The sequence below is a fragment of the Coturnix japonica genome, chromosome 13, assembly GCF_001577835.2.
Source record: "Coturnix japonica isolate 7356 chromosome 13, Coturnix japonica 2.1, whole genome shotgun sequence".
Taxonomy (NCBI): Eukaryota; Metazoa; Chordata; class Aves; order Galliformes; family Phasianidae; genus Coturnix; species Coturnix japonica.
The window spans coordinates 10,437,649-10,459,542 of record NC_029528.1 but is presented as its reverse complement, the minus strand read 5'-3'; the positions used below and the strand labels follow the sequence as shown (position 1 = coordinate 10,459,542).

The 21,894-nt window shown below is 44.1% G+C and overlaps 1 protein-coding gene across 5 annotated transcripts in view; it reads right to left on the bottom strand.

The window, feature by feature from the left end:
• Positions 1-5,535: 5,535 nt before the first annotated feature.
• The window catches only part of CSNK1A1 (casein kinase 1 alpha 1), a 30,937-nt gene continuing 14,578 nt past the window's right edge, over positions 5,536-21,894 (bottom strand). For 2 of the 5 annotated variants that reach the window (XM_015876159.2, XM_015876162.2), the window contains 6 exons: positions 19,143-19,282; positions 16,837-16,915; positions 15,776-15,850; positions 14,720-14,826; positions 13,733-13,881; positions 5,536-8,254 (listed from right to left, as the gene is read on the bottom strand). In XM_015876159.2, coding sequence (XP_015731645.1) covers positions 8,247-8,254; positions 13,733-13,881; positions 14,720-14,826; positions 15,776-15,850; positions 16,837-16,915; positions 19,143-19,282 — 558 coding nt within the window. In that variant the 3' untranslated portion in view covers positions 5,536-8,246. Of the gene's footprint in view, positions 8,255-13,727; positions 13,882-14,719; positions 14,827-15,775; positions 15,851-16,836; positions 16,916-19,142; positions 19,283-21,894 lie in introns of those variants that run through there. The other 3 variants (XM_015876161.2, XM_015876163.2, XM_015876160.2) reach the window with 2 other exon arrangements.

Sequence of the window (21,894 nt, the reverse complement as noted above, 5' to 3'; positions counted from 1 at the left end):
CCCTGACAGAATATTTATCAAAGTTCGGTTCTGTTCGGACCACACAGGTAACCCACGTCCAAGAATGAGCCATTTAAGAGCAGAAATCCCACCCCAGCAGCTGTGGAGCACTGAGCTGCTTTTCCTGATAGGGAAACTGAGGCCCAGACCCCTCCCTGACCACAGCATCCCTCTGTATGTGGGACAGGGAGGGGATATTAAGGCTCCCAAGCAGGGACCTGCTGCCCCCCTGCCAGCACAGCCCTCTCAGAGACACCAAGAGGGTCTCAAGGCCTCCACGGGTGGGCAGGACGGTGTTCCATGTCGATGACCATGAGGACAATCACACCTGCCCTCTGCTAAACACAGCCCTGCTGTTAGTCACCAGCGTTGCTCCGTGCCTCAGTTTCCCCTCTGGGCAGTGCTGGCACTGAGTCACACCTGCAGCAAGGACACGAGGCCTGGGCTGGGTCCAGCAGCATCATGCAGGCACCATGGCTTCTCCATGCTGATCTAAGGATGAACCCACCCTCAGACAGCAGCAGCACCCGCAGGGACCTCCCAGCAGCTCTGGTAGGCAAAGCCAAGCCACCACGCTCCCTTTTTTGGGCAGCTCTTATCCCTCTTCCCCCTCCAAGATTCAGTGTGTTTGCAACGCTAAACCACCCCGTGCCGCAGGGATAATGCTCTCCCATCTCCAAAGAGATGTGCTGCACCACACTCCCACTCCTCAAAACACTACAGGGGGTCACTGCCCACCCCGCTGCCACCCCTTGGTGAGGCCGAGCCCAGCAGGTTGGCAGCCCAGCTGTGCACCCAGCAGACCCCCAGGGCGGCCATGCAACCTTCACACCACGAAGCATCCCAGCGCCTCCCAACAGGCAGCAGCAATCGGCTTAAAGCTAATCCCTGCCCACTGCTGGCCTCTGGGCTCAGGGCCCGGGGTTGGGGGGGAGGGCATGGAAGGTCCCAGGCAGCACCGTGTGTGCTTTCATCTGCTGCCAAGCACTGAGGGGAAGCGGGGGATCCGATGCAGCTGCCCCATAGCCATCCCTGGTGCCCCTGTGCTCCTTGGCACCTCCGTGCTCTGCCCTGCGGGGAGCTCTGAGCACCGGCTCATCCCTACCAAGGGCGAGCAGCCCTTTGCCGGGAAGGTCTCGCAGGATAAGGGCTTTTTGCACAGCAGATTTACACAGATCAGCGCCGCTCGGGGGAGGAGGGCTGCGTGCAGACACACACACAGTCGTGTGCTATAGGAGCAGGCGGGTGGCTGAGCCCATCTGCACCCCTGTACCTCCAAATGCACCACATAGGGGTGAACCAGCCATCCCGACCTAACCCAGCTGGGACAAGGAGAAGGGACCGAGCTGGTGTCTGCGGGCAGGGGGAGAGCGGAGCTGCTGGCACAGAGAGCTGTACCCAGCCCTGCCCTGCAGCGGGAGGCACGGCCGGGCACGTTCAACCCGACACAACGCCCGAAAACCCTTCGTCAGCAGCTCCCGGCTGTCCCCACCCTGCACAACAGGCACAGCAGCTCCCGACCTGCTCGACAGGCCCGGCCTGGGAACAGCACACACCCAGCAGGGAAGAGGCAGCCACCTCTACTGCAGGTTCCCACCGCCATCCCTGCACTGCCAGGCCCGGGGGGTTGGGGCTGCTTTGATCCTCCCTGTGCAGCCCTGCCCCAGCGCAGCCCAGCGTGGCTCCAGCCCAGCTGCAGCGTGGCCTGCAGGGCCATCAGTGATCCAAGCACACCTGCATGGTACAGCGCTGCTCCCCCAAACCCCCCTCGCACACTCCCACCCCATGACTTTGGGATCATCACCAGAGCTGGCAGTGAGGGCTGAGTGTGGGCACGTGCAGCCCAGGCAAAGCTCCAGCCAGACCCCCCCGCTGCCCTTGTTTGCATGGTGACAAGGGGGAAACTAAACACACGCAGGGCAGGCAGCTGCTGGGACACAGCCCAGCTGCTCGGGCATCCCCTTACTGCTGGGGCACCGCTGGGGGTGCTGCTGTGACAACGTGCCCACAGGGGAGGTGATGGTCACAGTCGTCCCCTGGTCTGCACCCACAGCTGGCACAGCACTGCGTGCACAGGGCTGCCATGAGCTGCTTCCTGCAGGGCCTGGCTGGGAGGGAGCAGACAGAATTAGCATAGGGATACACAGAGCAGTTCTCCCGTCTGCACCGCAACCCTGTGCAAATAGAGAGGTTGGTGGGTGAGGGAAAGGTCTGCAGGCAGTGAGCCCAGCCCGGCCCTTCCAGCTCCATACAGCACAGACCTGGAGCCAGGACCAGCATTGGGGCTGCAGCAGGACCCACTGTCACCCCCAGCCCCGCAGCTCCCAGCAGAGCCATCAGGCCCAGGAGGAACACAGCAGCTCCATATCTGCCCTCAATTAACCAGCGACCTACTTAGAAATCTGGGCTAAGTGGGATGAAGGGAGCTGGGGGCATGGCACAGAGCAGGAGAGTCAGTTTGGTACAGGACAGAGAAACTCACTCCCATTCTGAGCACTTTCAGGAAGGCCCTAGAAGTTTTTATAGCTGGGGGAAAGAAACCCAGTCTGGGAACAACCTCATGGGACACACAGCCCCCAGCTCTGCCCACATCCCATAGCGATCTGCAGCTCCTGCAATGGGGCTGGTACCACGCCTGCTGCACCAGGAGCAGGGGAAGGAGGAGCACACAGGTCAACCCAACGCTTCAGAGCTGGCTCTGGGTTGGACATACAGGTCTCCAGATCAAGGCAACACCCTGAAGACACCAACCATCAGCTGCAAGACAGCTGACGTGGCACTGGGTCAGCCCTCCACTCCGAGCAGAGGCTGGGATGCGGACTTCAGCCTTGTTCCCGATGACTGCAGCAACAACGAAGGTGGCCATGATGTGCAGGGCAGGCTGCCCCCCCTCTTAGACAGGGGATCTGGGTGCAAACATTGCTTTCCTGGAAAGTGCTCCCTGGGGCTTAGATTCCTTCCTATCCCACAAAACCCCCCTTGTAGCACCTCGCATTCCCCCAAGGACCGCAGCTCATCGCCATTAACAAGCACCAGCAGCTGGCAAGCTATTTAGAGGAGCAGGACTGCTCCTAGCCATTAACACAGTGGCTTTCTCACCTCACTGCCCTGCCAGCAGCAGAGCTCAGCCCCCTGCAGCACAGTGCGTGCTCCCTCCTACTCCATCCTCCTCAGAAAGCAGCACATTGTGCTTGGGAAGAGCTAAACTTGCTCCTTGCATTTCACCTTCTTCCTGCAGGTTGCAGCAGGGAAGCAGCTGCAGATGGGGCATCTGATAGACCTAAGGGATGGGTGGGGGGCAGGCAGCTGCCAAGCCCTGAGCCTCTCCACCAGGAAAAGCTGAGCACAGCACGGCTGGGATCCTGTGAGCTGTTTGCATGTCGGGAAGCAGAAAACAAGCCACTTCCAATCAACATCATGTTGCCAAGCCTGAGCTCTGCCCTCTGGGAACCGGCTGCCAGGCTCCAGCAGAGCTGCCATTCGTGGTACTGACGCAAACCCGCAGCCTGCGGGGAGCCGCCCTGCTACCAGGTACCAGGGAGGTCAAGGGATGTAATAGAGAGCTGTCACTAAGGAGAAAGGTCGTTTAGCAGAGTGACTTACAGCCATAATCAGTTTATAGGATTTGTTAACAGCTTCGGGTGAGCCAGTCAGAAACTTGCTACAACCGTGTCAGGAACCTTTAGCACAACAGCACCTTCCAACGCCTGGGGTGAAACGCAAGCAGGGAAGGCCTTACCAACCACTTATAGCGCGAGCCCACCTAAGAAAAGCAATCAATTAATACATCCTGAGAGAAGAATGGGCCCAGCTGTTGTACTCTGCTTTCCTCCTCAGAAGAAAAGGGTCTCAGGAGGAAGGAGAAAGCTTCCAGGATGTGAGTCACTGAGAATTCCTGGCCGTGCCTACTAACAACCCTGCAACAGGAGCTTCCTGACCTTCCACTTGCACAATGCGTGTACCAGCCCCCAGGGCACATGAATATACCCCTATTGTGCAAATACCTGGGGAGCCGTTAGCAGGGCTGGGCCCACCAGGTGATCCCAGCTGCAAACATGGAGAAAGAGCCGGCTCAGCACAGGGCAGAGCTGTGCTCATCCACATTTACTGCCTGAGTGACTCTGTTAGCTGAGCACAGCGGATTGCCCACCTCGTTCTAACAAGTCTCACTGCATTTCCCTTTGGCGTTGGTATCTACCGAAGCCACGCAGCAGTGACTCATTTATGGCATGAGGAAGGGAAAGGCTTGTTCTTAGTGCCCTTGGCCCGATAGACCACAAGGCCCCACCTCAGCAGGGACACTGAATGGTGTGTAATGAAGCATATGCTCTGCACTTACAGGAACATAAAAAGATAAGGCCCTTATTTATCATACAACACGGACTTTGGCAGCAATCAAGGGAAGCTCAAAGCCGGTCTATGCCATGTAATAATGTGCAATCCTTGAAGGTCTTCTGATCTCAACTCCTTTTGGCCACAACCTTGTGCTAACGTCCGACCTCTCCTTTGTGGCTGAGGAAAAACAACCCCAGCCTGTTCTGAGAAGTTCCATTAGAACATCCCCATGCCCTGGCACAACAGTCGGCCATTCTCTATTCTTTATACGCAGACCTTGCACAACCCCCCCCCCCCCCACACCCCCTTCCTGTTTAGCCCTAGATAATAAGGATTACATTAAAGAGCAATTTCCACATTAGAACGCAGCATGAATGCAGTTGTTCCACTCAGGCCCAATTAGGAGGGTGGGCACTTCCTCTGCGTCGTCCCTTGCCTCATGTTTCCAGAGGCATTAGTGCTCAGAGCAGACAGCTCTTCCTCCCAACCCACTTTTCCCTTTTGTCTGGAGCCTGCAATGCTCATAAACTTGCATTATGACATCAAGTTGATATGAAATCATGATGATTTCACTGTGACTAAGTAAGGAGCAGATGGGCTGACCAAGCTGGCCTGGCAACAAATCTTCTAAATTGAAGAATGCTGGCAGGAGAAATTAAAGCCTTATGTAAAAAAAAAACCAGCCTGGGATCACAGAAAGAATCCCGGCTGGAAGGGATCTAGTGCAACCTCCAGCCCAAAGCAGCAGCAGCTGCCTTAGAAACCTTCAGCCCTGCTGTATCCTTTCAGGAAAAGCACAGCACACAAAGGCTTTTAATTGCTTGCAATGAGAAATGCTTTGAATGAGTTAAACAATTCTGAATCAGCACACCACGCAAACACTCCATCCTCCCACTTATGAAAGCCTTTTAAAGGTGGCCTTAAAATGCCTCAGTTGCTGTAAAGAAGTTAATAAGTTGCTTTAAAATGCTGTTCGTAGCTTAAGAAGATGGTTGAGAACCTGCTGGTCACAGACTAGTTTTGGTCTCCAAATTCCAGCACCTTCCAGGGAGCATGAGGTTGTAGTTCTTGCACTTTATAACCACTGTTGTAAATAAGTGCTTGTGAAGGGCCTGAGTTTGCTTGCAGATAGTTCACTTTGCATCAGAACAGCAGATAAACCTCTCAACACAAAACCTTTGCAAAGCTGCAACCAGAAAGTCAAGATCCACATAGTTTTTAATGCTTTGTTTTAAATCTTCCTTACAAACCAAATAGATCATACAGCAAACGAGTGTTCAATATCATCACAGCATCTCTTTGAGAAGGGTTGCCATCCTGGTCAGCATGTCTGGTGAAGGTTGGCTTTCTGCAACGAAGCACGACAGGGCTGACAGGTTCAGCTCACACCTCTGTGTAGAAGTAAACTCTATTTAAACATAGCAAGCTTTAAAAACTAACTGGACTCCGTGCTCTTCTGTATTGCAAGACTTGCAGTAGCAAGAACTACAAACCAACGCATTCTGACACACCAAGCATTTCAGGCTGTTCTTGCTTATTCAAGGACAGTTGTTTTTAAACTTTGATAACCCTCCTAGAAGTCTGAGTTAAGTTTAATGAACAGAGGAAATAATTTCTTCTCCCGAAACCAAATTATTTCCTCTCATTTTTGAGCATCGTATGTCAAAGCAAGAGAAGAGGTACCAAACAAATCCAAGCAGCCACTCTGAAACCAGCTGCCAAGGAGGCGTTTCATTGCTGTGTCTTCCAGCTATGCCAATGCACGCTGACAATGTATTGCCTGGACATCTGAAATCTTAACAAAAAGAGTTAGCATAGTCTTCTAGACACCAGTTCTTAGAAACGATACCAGTCTTCAAACGAGGCATGGCTTGTAAAGCATCCATTAGTGGATGGGGGCGATACTCAGAACTTTATGAACACCCTGGCCCAAAGAGTGAGCTACAATTCCTTCACCTCCCAGGTAACAAAGAATGCTCTTAAACAGCAGACAGGTTTCCAAAGCTGCACAGGTATCTCTGAAGCCTGGCAGACTTTCACCTCCCTGTACTCCATCTATCCACGCATTAATTAGCACACACAGCTCTCCAGCTCAAGTTTTAACATCTCCTCAGAGCAGATCCTTCTTGTCTAGGGAGTATGCATAGTGACCGCACAAGTGAGCAGCCTTGATCCAGATTACAACGCTAAGATGACAGAGTGCACAGTGTAGTTATTATGACCTTGAAGAGACAGTTTGCAAAACAAAAGATTTTTTGTTGCTGTTTTTTTTTAAACAGTAGAAATATGAATTGTGACCAGAAACTCTGTTACATGCATGGAAACTGTCTAAAAAGCTAACATACAAACAACATTTACACAATAGGCGTCTGGCAGCATTTTCAGACATTTTTTTTTTAATTTATTCTGACATGCTATAAAGGAATAAATTACACTGTTAAAGAATTACCAGCAATAAAATTATTTCTGTCTTTCAGCTGGGCTAGAATAGGAGTGAGAAGGAAGACAGCCTGGGGCAGTAACCAATGTGAACTCTGCGTGGATTGAGGCTGTCCCCGAGAACAAGAGTAAAATCCGGTCATACCCACTTCACAAGAACTTAAAAGAAAATGCCTTGGTTTAAAAACCATCCAAATACTCCGTCTGAACTTTTCTCAACGGTAGCGATCACAAGTCAGTCCAGCCGGGGCACGACGTGGCAACGCTTGTGAAGCTGCCAATACTGGGTCTGCAAAAGATGCCGTGTGGTTTTAAAAGTATCCAATCTCGGTATGGAGGGATGAGGGTCTCAAACAACAGGTTAGAAAAATGCTGAAGTGCCCCTTTCCCCCTCGAGAAAAAAAGAAATACAAAATGTATTTAAAAAACAAAAATGAGGAAGAGTTACAACACTAAGTCTAAAATGATTGAGGAAGGAAAATACGACTTCTTTTGCTTAACAAATGGCCTTGAAACCTGGTTTCAAAACCAGGGTAATGCAGATTTCTCTTGAACTGGATTAACAAGGCAAATTAAAAAATAATAATTTCCTTACAGAAACAGTTTTTAGTTTTTAATGAACTTGTAAACAAAAAAAAAAAAAAAAAAAAGCTCCCGCTTCAAAATAAAAACAAAATCCCAGATCATATAGATGTTTACAGTGATTACATTTATCTAAGCAACTTACATACAGGTTCAGTTGTAAGATGTTAACTAAATTTCGTGACAAATATGCTGTTTTTCCTTTTATACCAAGAACATTATAGAGTTAATGCAGAGTCCTAAAGATTATCTAGTAGTCGCTAAGTTTCTCTTAAGTCTTCACTTTAGATGCTGTTATTTCTAGCACAGGTAAGCAGGCAGAGTCTTTCATACGCTTAAAAACTGGAATCTTTGGTTACTACCATGTCAGCTGGCTTGGTATGTTGCACATAGAAGCCAACAACTTTAAGAATGTTTAAGTGTACAACTTTCAAAACCCAGGGAGGAATAACCAGAAAAGAGTGCACAATTGTGAGCATTTACAATTATCACAACTGTTGCCGAAGACTGTTCATGCCATTCTTCCAAAACAATGAGATCTCATAAGCAGTGTAGTTCAAAGTAAAAAGGTAACAAAAATTGGCATATGCACAATTTTCTCCACTCGTGTGTCAACCATTAGTTAACTTTTCCACTTGAAAAAAATGCAATAGAAAACTGGACACCATGTTTCACTATCTCAGTAATATTCACAATTACAGCTGCTACAACTCAAAGTGCAGCATCGTTGACGCTGCCCAGAGCCAGTTTATACTGATATTAAGTTCTTTACACCAAGTAAATGGTTGCCCACAGCCACTGGCAAGTGTACGTATGAACTAAATTTCTAGGATTTGGGGAGTGACAAGTCCTGCTCCGATCTGCTCTGCTTTGTCCCATCCTCTCCATGCTCAGAAACCTGCAAGACAAACACAAGGGCAACTTACTGATACAGGATGGAAGTGAGAAATAGCCTTCACGGTAAGAAAATTAAAAGTCAGTTATGGTCACAGGGGAAAGTGCTGTTCCGCCTCCAAATTTTGCCAAGTTCTTCATGTCCTTTTCCAAAGCTTAACCAGGATTTGCCATCATCTTTTAACTCAAACACATGGCTCTCACTCGCACCTACCGCTGCACTGGAACAAGGGCTCAGGCACCAGCTGGATGCCACATTACTCAAATAGGAATTCAGACCAACAGTTTGAAAGATGTATTATTGCCACTAGGAAGCAGGATGTAATTTCATAGGATTGTTTTCTACTTGTCTGCAATGCCTCACATTCATATCCTTGAAAGTCAAACTGCCATCTGACTGCAGTGGTGCTCTTCAGAGACACAGTACAGCAGTGACACACAGACAGAAGGAAACAAAACAACTTACCTTCCAGTAACCGGTGCTCACTACACACTCAGATGTACGATGCTCTGGGGAACCAGAACAGAACCTTTATAGTGGCTAGAAAGACAGAATACCTTCTGTCCTTGGAAGGACTAGTCTAACTGATAACGTGACCCAGAGGGGGGACATACAGAACAACTGTTTAAGAGTTCAGAGCTCTAAGTGACAAGTTTAATATGTTGTGGAAAGGGGAAATAAAAGGAGCACAAGCACGGATCTCAAAGAACCAGTTTCTGCAAGCTAAGCTAGTCTTATCTTCATGAGACTGCTTACGTACTCGTTTCTGATGAGTCAGGTAGCAGTGCTGTGCTGTAAGAGATAACAGGAATTTCAACTGAAGACTGAAGCAAGTTTCTGCTGTGGATGCCCTCCAAACAGCACTGTATGCTCAGAATGTGTTAATTCCTTTGAGCAACAGCTCTTTTTTTTGGCAACAGAATTGTCTTCAGAATAAGCTCCTAAGCTGACCTCAGCTACAGCTTGTGCTATCAGCCACAGCGAAATGAATATAAACAAGTCTTAAATATGGCCTGACATCCCATCAAAAATATATCTGGGTAACAACCAGAAAATAGCTTTAGCTCTTCCAGAATAAGTTACAGGTAATTCAGAAGAGATTCAATGGCTTTGTTTGAGTCCAGTCTTAAAATAACAGACTTCCCCTTATGCAACAATAGCAGTTCTTGAAGAAAAGTCCTGCAGCAGCATCAAAACAATCGTTCCTTCTGGAGTGCAAATTCTCACAGAAGCCCCAGTGATTCTTTAGTTCCACTGGGATGAAGCTGTTCACAGCCCTTACTTGATTCACACAACTGATATTGACACTGTTTTTCCATGTAACGTGTTCATCTGTGAACACAGACTCATCACTTGAACCACTTTCTCCATCTAAGCAGCCAAAACTAACTTAAGAATGAAGGAGTGTGTTCACCGTATGGAAACAAACAGACTGACTCACTGCTCAGGAGCCTGGACATTTCAAACAGAAATGGGATCTTGAGCCTGAGGACAAAGGATATACTAACAAAGGATACGTTGCTGTTTGTTTTGGAGTAATAGCCTTTGCTGTACAAAAGTCTGGAAAATTAAGTCACTTTTGTAGGGCAGATTATAATGCTCCAGATTCCAATCTGACAACTGATACACAGAGAAATCCATGCAGATAATGCCACACAGCTATCTTTGGCTGGGCTTCTCCATAGTCACACAAGCATCTAAGCTCTACATACATAGGTATCAGTCACTCAGATCATGCTTATGTTCAACACAGATCCATTTCAGCTACCTCAAGAAGCCAGATTTGTATGGGCCAAAGTAACGACACTATCAGAAGCAGAGCAAGTACACTGCTTGCCTTCTCAGAATAAATCTCTCACTCTCAATTACAAGCACTCAGCACCAGTTCCTTCAAGCAGCAGGGATCGCTTTTCTTTGAATCAAAAATAAGAAACCAGAAGTTTGTATCCCCATGTAGCAGATTATTTGTTGAATAGCTGTTCTTCGTGGTCGGCACACTTAGAAATAAACCATTTCAAAATCCAGTCTGACTGAGCAGCACAGCAGTGCACACAGTGCTGTTATGAGCACTCACTGTTCATCCTGCTGGTCATGGCTCCTCTCTCCACTTTCCTGAACTACTTTATCCAAAACCTGGAAGGCAACAGTGACACAGTCACTCAAGGCAAGTTGTTTCCAGCTGGAAAACCTCGAGTTTAGGGTACATGGCAGCATAATGAAAGGACCATTATGGGCTGAATCCAGTTCCCTACTGATACTTGCAATGCTGGGCGAGTCCTGTTACCACTATGTAATTCATCATTTATAGGGCCAGCTCAGATCTCATCTATTCATGGTGTTACCCCAAGCTTTCATGATCGCAACAGTATACAAGGGGGGCTCAAATTGTTTTAATATTCCTGTAGCTACAGAACTATTTGGTACCTGCAGAAACAAGCAGCAAGAATTGTTTAGTTGTCAATTGACTAAACCTCATAAAAATGAATAGTCTGTTCTGAGAAACACTGCCATGACCAAAGGTATCCAGTGAATGCTAATGGGACTGCTTGACAGGCTATGCAACTCTACACTGAAGTGAATTAAAAACCATTTCTCAAATGGAATGACAGTTGATTCTGGATAATGACTATTTCAATCAGTTTTATGTCTGATGGAAGCTGGCTGTAAGCAGCGTTACAAATCGCACCTGAACTACTGCACTGTCAAGAGATTGAGCTGAAGTTCCCAGAATCAGCAGGGAAGCACTGTGCAGTTCACCTCTCCCAAGATCAAAACCAGCTCATCCTGCTGTTACAAAAGACACTGCACAGAGTTCCAGAAGACAGGGACAGGAGGAAAAAAAAATACTAAAGGCCACTGAAGGGACTACACTGGGAGCAAGCAGAACATTCAGCACAAATAACCTGTGAAATGGTTTAACTTGAAACGCAGTTAAAGACAGCCAAGGATATCTACAAATGAACACGCTGTCGGCAGAAGTGATGAAAGTCATTTGAAATGTGATTTTTCACTCCCCAGATGCACACCTCCAATAGTACTTGCATATCATTCTGTAATATTTTCATCAATGAAGGCACCTGTAAATTGCTATTTCCAGGACTCTTGTTAAACTGGATGTGTTTACCAAGTGGGTATAATTTGATATGGTAAATACCCTTAAGATAGTTCAGGACAGCCTTTACTACAGCAACTATGGGAGAATTTAACTGAACATCAGAGAAAAATAACCGTGTATTATTTCATTAAACTTTGCAACAGCAACATATGAGAGTCCTGCAACTTCCTGCTTGAGTTTAGCTGGCTCCATTATTAACAGGCAATATTCCCCCCCAGAAAACAGCATGTATGATTTTTGTAAGCTAATATTTTTACTCTGATTTACTTTGAGATTAAGCTATCCGTTTTACGAAGCTGGAATGTCTTCAGATGTTCACATGCATGACTTTAGTGCTTTATCAACATCACAGCTTGATCGACCTAAGGATCATGGATCTTCTCTTCATAATGGAAGAGGGAGGAATTGCTCAACTAAGAGGCTGCTACGCCAAGAGCCAACAAAATTCTACCAGGAAAACATTTCTTCCACAGGGATCAGGACCCATGGATAACTCACAATAGGGAAAGGTCCATCAAGGAACAGAAATGGTCTCAAGGTTCAGTCATATGACTGCTTGTTATTCATGCTCATCACTTAACTGCAGCTTTGCATTCTGCCAATAACTGATTATTAGGAAGTGGAAGCAGATAATGATTACAGTCTCTACTTACGGTGTAGCAGTTGACCAGATAACTCCTGAGCCAGGCAATGAGCACATTAAACGTTAGAATAACAGCATTTCAAATGCATACAAAACTTGAAAAATCAAGACAGCATCAGTTCACAGATCATCACAACCTGCAAAACCTTCACTGTAAAGAACAGTTGTCGGGAAGAATGTGTGTTTTTACTCAGATTACTTCTTCCTGCTGTAGTAACCAAACTTTCCATGCACTGAATATCTGAACTCCAACCACAGCTTCCTGTTTCAGGAAATAATTTATGCCTGGTGCGTTATCACTGAGTCAGCTACACACCAGTTTCAACCAAGGGAATTGGTTCATAGCTTTCAATGTTGTAACACCTGTCTGCTCCAACAAACCAGGGAGTCTGACATTATATCCTACCAATCCTCTTTTTTCTTCAAGAAAATTCAAGACTGAGTCTTGGAAAGATCAGCAGGTATTTTACCTCAACTCAGAAAGGTGAAAAGTTGCACTTCTGGATAGTTATTTTGACTCAGGCTACCTGGTAAGGTTTGAATGCTGCCACAATACATAAAAAACAATGTTATGAGAAGTCCTCTGTGAACACTTCTGCTTTTATTTGACAACTAAGTCTACCATGTTAGACTAATAACTACATACATAAAAATACATAATAAAAATTACTCCAGACAAGAACGTACTGGAGGGCAGCAAGCAGCAGCAACATCTCAGTACATAACTTGAACCTGTTCTATGTTATCAACCCCATGACTTCAATTTTATCCAAACCTCTTTCTGAAAAATCCGTTTCATGCTAAAACCAGCTGTAATAGCTGTAGCAGTGTTTCATTCTAGTGCTTTACTAGACTAACACTGGCAGAGGTGTTAAAAGGTGTTAAAAAATAAAGCCTGTAATATGTCTAAGAAATTCTAAGTGCCTCTTCAGAACTTAATTTTTTAGCTTTTACATAACCATATCTTGAACATTACGCAACATTTCCCCTTGAAACCATAACCTAGAAACATTAAAAATAGTCAAGAAACCTGAAAACCCACCCAAACCATCCATGTACTTTAGAAAATTGTGACGTGGCAGTCCACAGCAGTTCAGGGTTACTCCTCAATTTAGGCAAGACATTTTGAGCTCACTGGTCCTTTCCTTTAACTGTGGATCAAATGTCTCCGTGTAAACCCACCGGAGGAAGCCAGATGGTTCACAATTTTCTGTTTGTGATGTTTGAGGCATTCAGAACAGCACCAAACCCACCGCTCTACAACAGCTGGAACAGAGTAGAACCCAAAGTCTCTAGATCCTTGTCTAGTTGATGAGAATTATCCTTTAAGAAGTGTTAGGTCTAGGATTTTGGATTGTATTATATATTTATACATATATAAATATATGTATATATATATACATAAATAAAAATAAATAAAAATGTCCCATTCCCAACACCAAGTCAGTTCCTTGTTTTTGGAAAGTGGTTAATGCGGGAGCAAAAGATGCAGTGGTTAAAATGACCCAACATCCCCAGAAGAAATGATATGAAGAACAAGGACATTTTGGTATAAAGTTAGTAGTCAAATTCTCCAAGGACGTCTTTTTGTTTTTGCTTTTTCAATTAGCAGCCAAATATATATTTTTAACCACCTCCTTGATCTAACACTTAAATTGCCAACATTGTCCAAATTAGTGTAATTTTTTTGTCCTGTAACGTCACTTGGTTCTTGGCTACTAACCTTTCATGTTACTCTTGGATTTGTCAGTTTGCTTGCCTGTGGGGGTTTGGGCCTGCTGCCCCTGCCCACTGGAAGAGGCTGCCTGCTGTGCTGCTTTCTGCTTTAACATTGTCCAGTCGAATGTGTAGTCATATTGGTGGTTCAAGGTCCTAGAAAAAAGTGAAATGCGTTACTACAACATTGTAACCACCTTCCTGGTAATGTAGGTGTCTTTGCTGAAAACCCAGAACTAGAGATTAATTCTTTTTGTAAGCTGCTTTGGAGATTATGAATGATATACAAATGCTAAGTATTGCTAACTTAAACGGATTCCTGAAGTAAGCCCAAATATCATCAGGCAGCATTTTCTTCGTTGTTTATGCAAGAGTCTCCATTTGCTCAAGCAGCAGCCCAGATTATTGCTTTGTCTGAACTGTGATTCTCAGACTTTTAATGTATATGTAGTTCCATAAGGAACTGCAGTATCATAAAACTCACATTTAGCAAATACAATTTCTTTCAGTTCTAGAAGCTTGGAGACTCTTAAAACATCAGTACCAGCTCCTCCTTTTGCAGACACTACTCACTCTACAAGCTTGGGTTCAAGCTCTCGATTCTCTAGCAAACTCAAGGGAACAGCACTATTCCTCTCTTCTGAGATCTTGTATCTCCTGGATACTGCTGCTATTCCCATCACTGACTGTGGAACAGTCGTATGAAGGGGCCAGCTTCTCAATCCATTTGCAACAGATTTTGAAGCACGGGCTCAACTCTCTAGCAGTAGTGGGTGGCAAGAATACACAACTCTAAAGAAGAAGAATCTTTTCCTTCATTACATAAACATTGCACAGTATTTTTTCAGGGTCTTTTAAAAGGTAACTATAATCACTTTTCCAACTCTGAAAGAATAAAGTCCCAGAACTCCCTCCAGCAGACACCGCAGCTTTCTGAAGTGCAAGTTCCAGTATAATTACTGACTAAATTCCTCTACTCCACTTTGAGACTGACCTGAAAAGAATACGGAATAATTGCCTCAGATACATGTAATCTGGTGCCTCTTCAAAACGCAGGCCACGACAGTAGTTCAGATACATGGCAAATTCTGCAGGGAATCCCTGTAAATCAATAGTGTTAATCAAGCCATGACTTGAAACAAATGGCTTCATACAATTCTACAAAAGGCAAAAACCATCTATAACAGGAAGAGCAAACTGGCTGAAGATTATTGACCAGAACTCTGAAACATGTAATCCTAGTAATTGCTCTTAAAAGATCACACTAGTTTCTTGATAACCTGATTGAACATACTAAAGGTCATTTACCACTAGTAAGCGTGAAGACTTGAATTATGAAGGCCTCAGCCTCTTACAAAGTTTCTGAGCTCAGTGTTATGTATTTCTAAATTTAGAATGTGTTAAAGTAGGTATGAGTAGGTAACTAAATACATAATGCTAGACTACAAGAAAGAAAAGATGGTGTGCAACAGTTCAGTAGTTTGCAAGGTGCCATTCTGATGTGCAAAAAACAGGGGTTCTCAAGGACCTTTGTCAGCCAGCATGTGGTTGGTACAGCCCAAGAGAACTCTTAAGACACAAATAAAAGCACTGGAAAACCACTGTTCTGTGACACAGCTCTAAAGATCACTGACAACCAATTCTACTGCGGGCTGCACTTGAGACAGAGAGGACAACCGAGCAGGTAAAGGCAGCCTATATACATCTACCTCGGTTTTATTTATCCAAGAGGGTTAGTGCTGAATATTAGCTGTGAAAGTTTAAGAAATGGATAAGCCTCTCCAGAGAGAGGGAAAGCTTGTACAGCTGATGGTTTCCAACAACTGGAATCGTGGTGGCAGGAGTTATCCCAAGAAACAGCAGAGAATGCCTGCCCTGTTCTACAAACTGATGTTCTTGTTGGGTGGCCAAACAAGGCATTTATTGACTGCCAGAGAAGTATTATTTCAATAGCAAATGCTATGTGAGATTAATACATTGGCTCTACTTTTAAAAACAAGGAATAAAAGAACTTCCATCTCATGGTATGACATCATTTGGAAACTCTTACCTTACACAAAACCTCAACAGGAGTGGACATTTTCTTTTCACTAATCTTCTCATACTTTTGCTTCTTTGTTGCAGCCTGTGGAACATGTGGGTCACAATATAAGAGATATTGTGCAATACTGGATTAACAAGGACAGTAGCAAAAAAAAAAAGACAAAAAACCCTTTGGTCAGCCCTAAGTATTTTATGTGAAATCTCCAAGTCCCACACACTTACTGCAAAGAGAATGAAGGTCAATCTGGTATTAAGATTTGGACACAGTTTAATACCATTTGTTGCAGTCTAATGCTTCCCTCACATGGCATAGCTCGTGTACTTCTAGCTACTGCTTTTGTGTGCTGAACAGGCCAGACCAGCACATCTATTTGGTAAAGTTACATTAATTCTCACTCAGTACCCCATTCAAATTCTGCCTGCTTCAGTACGCAGTCATTAGTGCAGCTGAAGAATTCCTGTGTTTCACAAGATACTTGCCTTTAGAAAGCTAACATCTGCAGCTGCAACACTACTTGAGTTACACAACTCTCATATTGAGGAAAAAAATGATTAAAGCATGGATACAAGTCACTGAAGTGTATGTAACAGAAACAAGAAATATCTGCCATGCTTGCACTTGGCTACTACCACACATAATAATATCTGAAACAAGTAGGTTTCAGCTGACAATCATTTTGTTGTGCCATAAACTAGACTGAAGATATCGAAACTTAACCATGTTCTCCACAGCAATTAAGAAAGCCACTAAAAATGATATTTTCTACTTCCCAAACAGGGCCTCAGCCTTGGACAGGCCAATAATGATTTATAAAGCTGACATAAGCTATTGTTTAGCATAATTGTTAGGAGAGTCAAACAATACACACATTGCCTGCTGCACAAGAAGTAGGCAGAACCTTTTCCTTCTATATTCTATAAATACCATGCCTTAAGAAAAGCTACTTTGCTGAACCGGAACTGAACATTATATACAGCAACCTGACCAGAACAGGAGGCAAAACCATGGATCCCAAAGAGGCAACAGAAAAGTGCACAAGGCTTGAGAGGGAAAGCAACGTTACCTACCTTTAATCCTTGCCAAGGCAGACTGGTTCTGTTGAAGTACATCAATACGTAGCCTAGAGACTCCATGTCATCTCGGCGACTGTTGAAAGGGAAAGAATACCCTGAATTACACATTTCAGCATTTTAACTTTATTCCAAGAAGTGAAATCGTTGCAAAACTAAAAACTAAAATGAAGGAGCCACCAGCGCACCGGTCTGTGTCCAATAACAAACACCCCTGCCCAAAGAGTCATGTATTTACAAAGGGCATAACTCCTTTTTCTCATTTTTGTTTAAACAAACCAACATGATCATCTCCTTAACAGCAGAACAAGTGATATTCAGAAAGGTGCAGACATCAGAGAGGTGCTTCCTTGCATTCTCCCTACTTCAGTACAGCCAAAGAACTCAAGTTAACCATCCATAGACTTCACTGAGAACCAGCACACAATTTCATGTAAAAGGCCTCAAATGTTCTCTGTACTGCATACGCTCCAGATCCGTGCTTCAGCCACATGAACACCACCATACTTTGCTACACAGCTTTCATGATCACTAAGCTTAGTACAGTTCAGTGAAGTGGAAAAAGCATTCCATGATTTTTTCCTCTTGGCAAAGCTGCCTCTTCCCAGCTGTAGCAGATTTTTCCTGTGACTACCACTGTGCAGCTGACATCTACCTGAAGAGAAGAAACAACAACAAAAAAACCCCTAACAAAACCCTTATTTTTCTCCTAGTTCCCTTCTAAACAGAAACTGACAAGTATAGCTGCTGCAAGAAAAGCATTTATATGATAGCAGGAAAGACTACACACCTCCTATCGTCACAAGGGAGTAAAAGGCTTAGAGAGTGGGAGTGCTAACAAGATTATACATATGGATGAGGGTAGAAGAGCTTCCTTGAAGTGAGAAAAATTCACAAGAACCCAGACAGCTCTACCTCCAAGTCTTGGTACCAGAGGAAAGAAGCAATAGGTGGTGAAGCTTCGTTTTAGGGCCAAGCCAATATAACCATCAGTTATACCCAGAGCAGCTATACCTGTGCTTGTATCTCTTTGACCCCTTGGGGAATTACTAAAGGGAGTTACTGCAGAAGAGAATCAGCTTGTCTCCCTAATCCACTGCACTACAAAGGGCACGAGCTGTGGTCAGGGTTGAAGGCTGAAAGACTGATTCCCTCCTCTCAACAGGAAGGAGCAGTCAAGTCATCTCAGCTGTAACATGAAACCACAGCCAAGGTCAGAGGGATGAGAACTGATACTAAGACCACAACCCTGCCTGTGAAACTCCAGTTCTATTAGATTTGTGTATTTTAATCATCAGCAGAACCCAGCAAACTGGTATGAGGTCATGACATAGGACTACATTTTCTGAGGAAGCAGTGGCAGATTCATGACCAGCTGGGAGATTAATGGCTTCTTTCTCTCACCTAGTTCATTCCTTAATGTTTAATTTCATGATTTTTTAAGTGGGAAACATTTATGAAATCTTCAGTGGCAATATTACATTTGGATGTACTATGATAAAAATTATTTTCAGGATTTGGAAAACAGGATGATACTCTCCATTACTGTAACAAGAAACAGAACACTGCAAACAGCTCCTTAGGAACAGTTGTTACTACATATAGGAAAACGTGTTCTGTAACTATAGCACTAACAGTTGGAGCACTCTGCCATATGCTTCAGACCTGGTTCCTCCTGATTACAGTAATGTGTTATCTGTTTGCTTCACTGTTAGATTGATAGAGGCAATTTAATAAACTGGCATGGACCAAACTGCATTTCTAATTATAGTAGAATTTCCAATACCAGCAGAGAATGGTACAAGACCTCCAAAAAAATGCAACAGCAGGAAGGTTTTGCAGTTCTCTCCCTTCACTGTGAAGGCCAGCATGACTTCTCTTATAAGAATAGCCAAAGTTCTGCAAAATCTATTTAATTCAGAAATAACACCTGTCATTTACACTACCTGACCCACACGTCATGTAAGCTTAAACAGGGATCTGACAGCCAATCAAGTACTCTTAATGAGCACTAATGAAAGCAGAGATGAAATATGGAATTTTTAAGGTAACACCTTGATTAAATTCAAGATCATAGGCACCAACATAAATGAAACTTCTGAGTAAGAATCCTCAGCATCACAGAGTAAAGCCACGGTATTGCACTGTCACATAACACTTAGGCACACAAGTGCACAAGGAGTAAAGATGAAAAAAAAAAAAAACCTTGCAAAGGGATATACACACTTATCCATGCTAAATTAGTTTAGAAATGTCAGAAGCTTACAAATAACATCACCTTACTGCAATCTCTTTGAACTCACCTCTGCTCAATGCCAAGATGTGCGTTGATACTGGCGTATCGAGCCGTGCCAGTGAGATTTTTGTCTTCTCTGTACGGTATGTGTTGCCTTGTCCTGTTGTCCCGGTACTTTTTGGCCAAACCAAAGTCAATAAGGAATAACTTAGAAAAGAAAAATGAAAACACGTTATACTCGTACACAAAGAATCCCCAACCAGTTTCACTAGGCACTAGCTACACTTGAGGACATCCACACAACATAACAGCCTACAGTTACAAGGAAGCAAAGTAACAGTGCAGTCACAACTAGCTTTAACTACGAGTTCAAAAACTTAACAGTGAATTAGTTTAAGCCTTTTTTCAATTCAGTGGAATAGATTAGACTGTGCTATTCAGCAGCTCTAGTTTAGTTCTACATTTACTTTGTTACTATTATAGTTGGTGTCACATTAACTCAACAACTGCAGTGCACAATGTAGAAGAACTAACTGTGCATCAGTGTATGTCAGAAAACCCAGTCTCACTAAAGCATTTTAAACGTACAGAGTTAATGGCAGCTCAGCAGCTTAATGCAAATGATGCACATCCTGTATTCTTTTCCATGTGCTGTAAAGAACACTGGCCATTTTGCAGAGCTCTTGGCCAAAACCTTCAGCAGTAAACAAGACATCTTGCTGTCAACAACACGCCCTTTGCAAGACTACTAGAAGACACGAAGCAGCAGCAGCATGAAACTCTTGCTGATGAAATTAATACAGCCAGGAAGCTAGAGCCTAGTGCATGGAATCCAATTTAGATTTCTAATAATCAAGCTTGCTCAATGACTTGGTATTTAGCAACAAGTGAGTGCGTTCTAATTAGTGTGCTAACAGCCAGCCTAACCACGTGTTAATACAGACAGCACCTCTGTGCGACAAGATTTCAGGAGCGGGCAAATAAAAAGCTGAGGCAGAAATACATCAGGAACATTTTAAACTCCAGCAGTTGGTCTTCAAGCTACTCATCATCTGGCTGAGCAGATTTCAATGGTGGATTAATGACAGGGGATCAGGGACTACAACCCTTATAAATGAGTGAATGCTGAAGAGGTAAGTGGGAAGGAAGATGATGGAGAGATACAGATTGAGAAGTTCTCAGTAAAATCCTGTTTGGCATCATCTTAAAGATGAACAACAGAAGATACCACTTTCAATGCAAACAAGTACAGGAATTCCTGTGCAGCTGTATCTGCATTCAAGAATGAAACAGGTCACTGTCGTACAATGGCAGCGGAATGACTTAAACATTCAACATGAAAGATTGCAAAACAAGAAGAGTTTCTGAATGGCACCTTTTAAAATACTGGCTGAAGATCTTTCTAACTGTAGCAGTCTAGAAAAAGAAAAAGCTAAAAGCCTCTTTAAGTGGCTGATGTTAAAGCTGAAGTTGTACCATGACTTACATACAATGTTCCTTTTCATCTGCTTTTTACAAACAGTTCTATGGAAACTCACCCTGAAGGCCCAGAATGCTCTGAGCAAGAGAAGTTCAAACAGACTTTATAAATGAACTCCATAGGTCAGACAACAGCTTGGGAAAAGTGAGGGTCTTTTCTTGTTGCACCCAGTGCAGCTACCACCAGACAGCTGTAGTGGTAGTTATTTGCTAAGTAAGCATGAAGATGTTTGCAAGCTACAAGGAAATGAGCAATACGGATGCTCCCAAGCAAACAGCATAAAGCTTGTATGTGATTACTACAGTGCAAAGGCAAAGCTTGATCTCAGAGGCTATCTTGCATTTTCTGATGAAAGGCCTGATTTCACAACAGTCTCTGATGTACAGTTTGTAGCAGCTACTTTGCAAGGCCTTTGCCAATTAGCTGAAGTAAAACACTTTGCCTAGAGAAGGAAGGAAACTGAACACTACACCCACAGAATCTTTTCAGTACAAGTTTAATTACACGCAAAGTGATTCAAAGCCTTTACTTTCTTTCTGGAATCCCGGGGTTCTAGCCATTAATTACTGCCACAAAGGGACAAAGTCACAGTTTGTGAATCAATATAGGCAATATCGAAAGCACACCTCTAACATGCCAAGAGCTGGTGTTGCATTCTTTGTTCAGCAGACTTAAGATTACTTCCCTCAAGGGCCAGAGAAGTAAACTAAGTGATGTTGTCCCTTGCACAGCTGCTACAAGCTCTGAATATTAGACCTGAACAAGGTAATCACACATTCTCTTAAGCACTGTGGGTAGCCCTCTTTAAAGACATGCATGTATAAAGTAGAATCAGTTTTGTAATGCAGTTCTGCTTTACACATTAGTGAAGTTATTAGATATTGTTTGGCAACACTGGCCTCTCTGGGGAAGATTTTTCTATTCCCTGGCTCAGGTTCACACTGTATTCCCCATTTTAGATGAGCTGAAGGCAAAGGAGTTAAGTCAATCTCAAAACAAGGGACACTTGTTAGATATAGCCTTATTTGGATGAATATAGAATACACCAATGCCAGCCAGCAAAGAAGTTTTCCCATAGATAACCTCATGCCACCTTAGCTCAGCTTACAGCATGATCAGTAGGGAACTAGAAAAGTAGGGCAAGATTTCTGCCAAGAGCAATGACAAAAGTAGATCAAAGTCTCTGCTTCAACTGATAAGTGAGTTTCAGAAGCAGACAACTGAAGTCTATGCCTGCATACAGCAGCGAGCTGGCTGGGATTTAATTCTTGAAGACTTATTGTGGAAAACTATGGGCTGAGTTATTCGGCCAAACTCCTCAGCTATGAAACACTCAGCA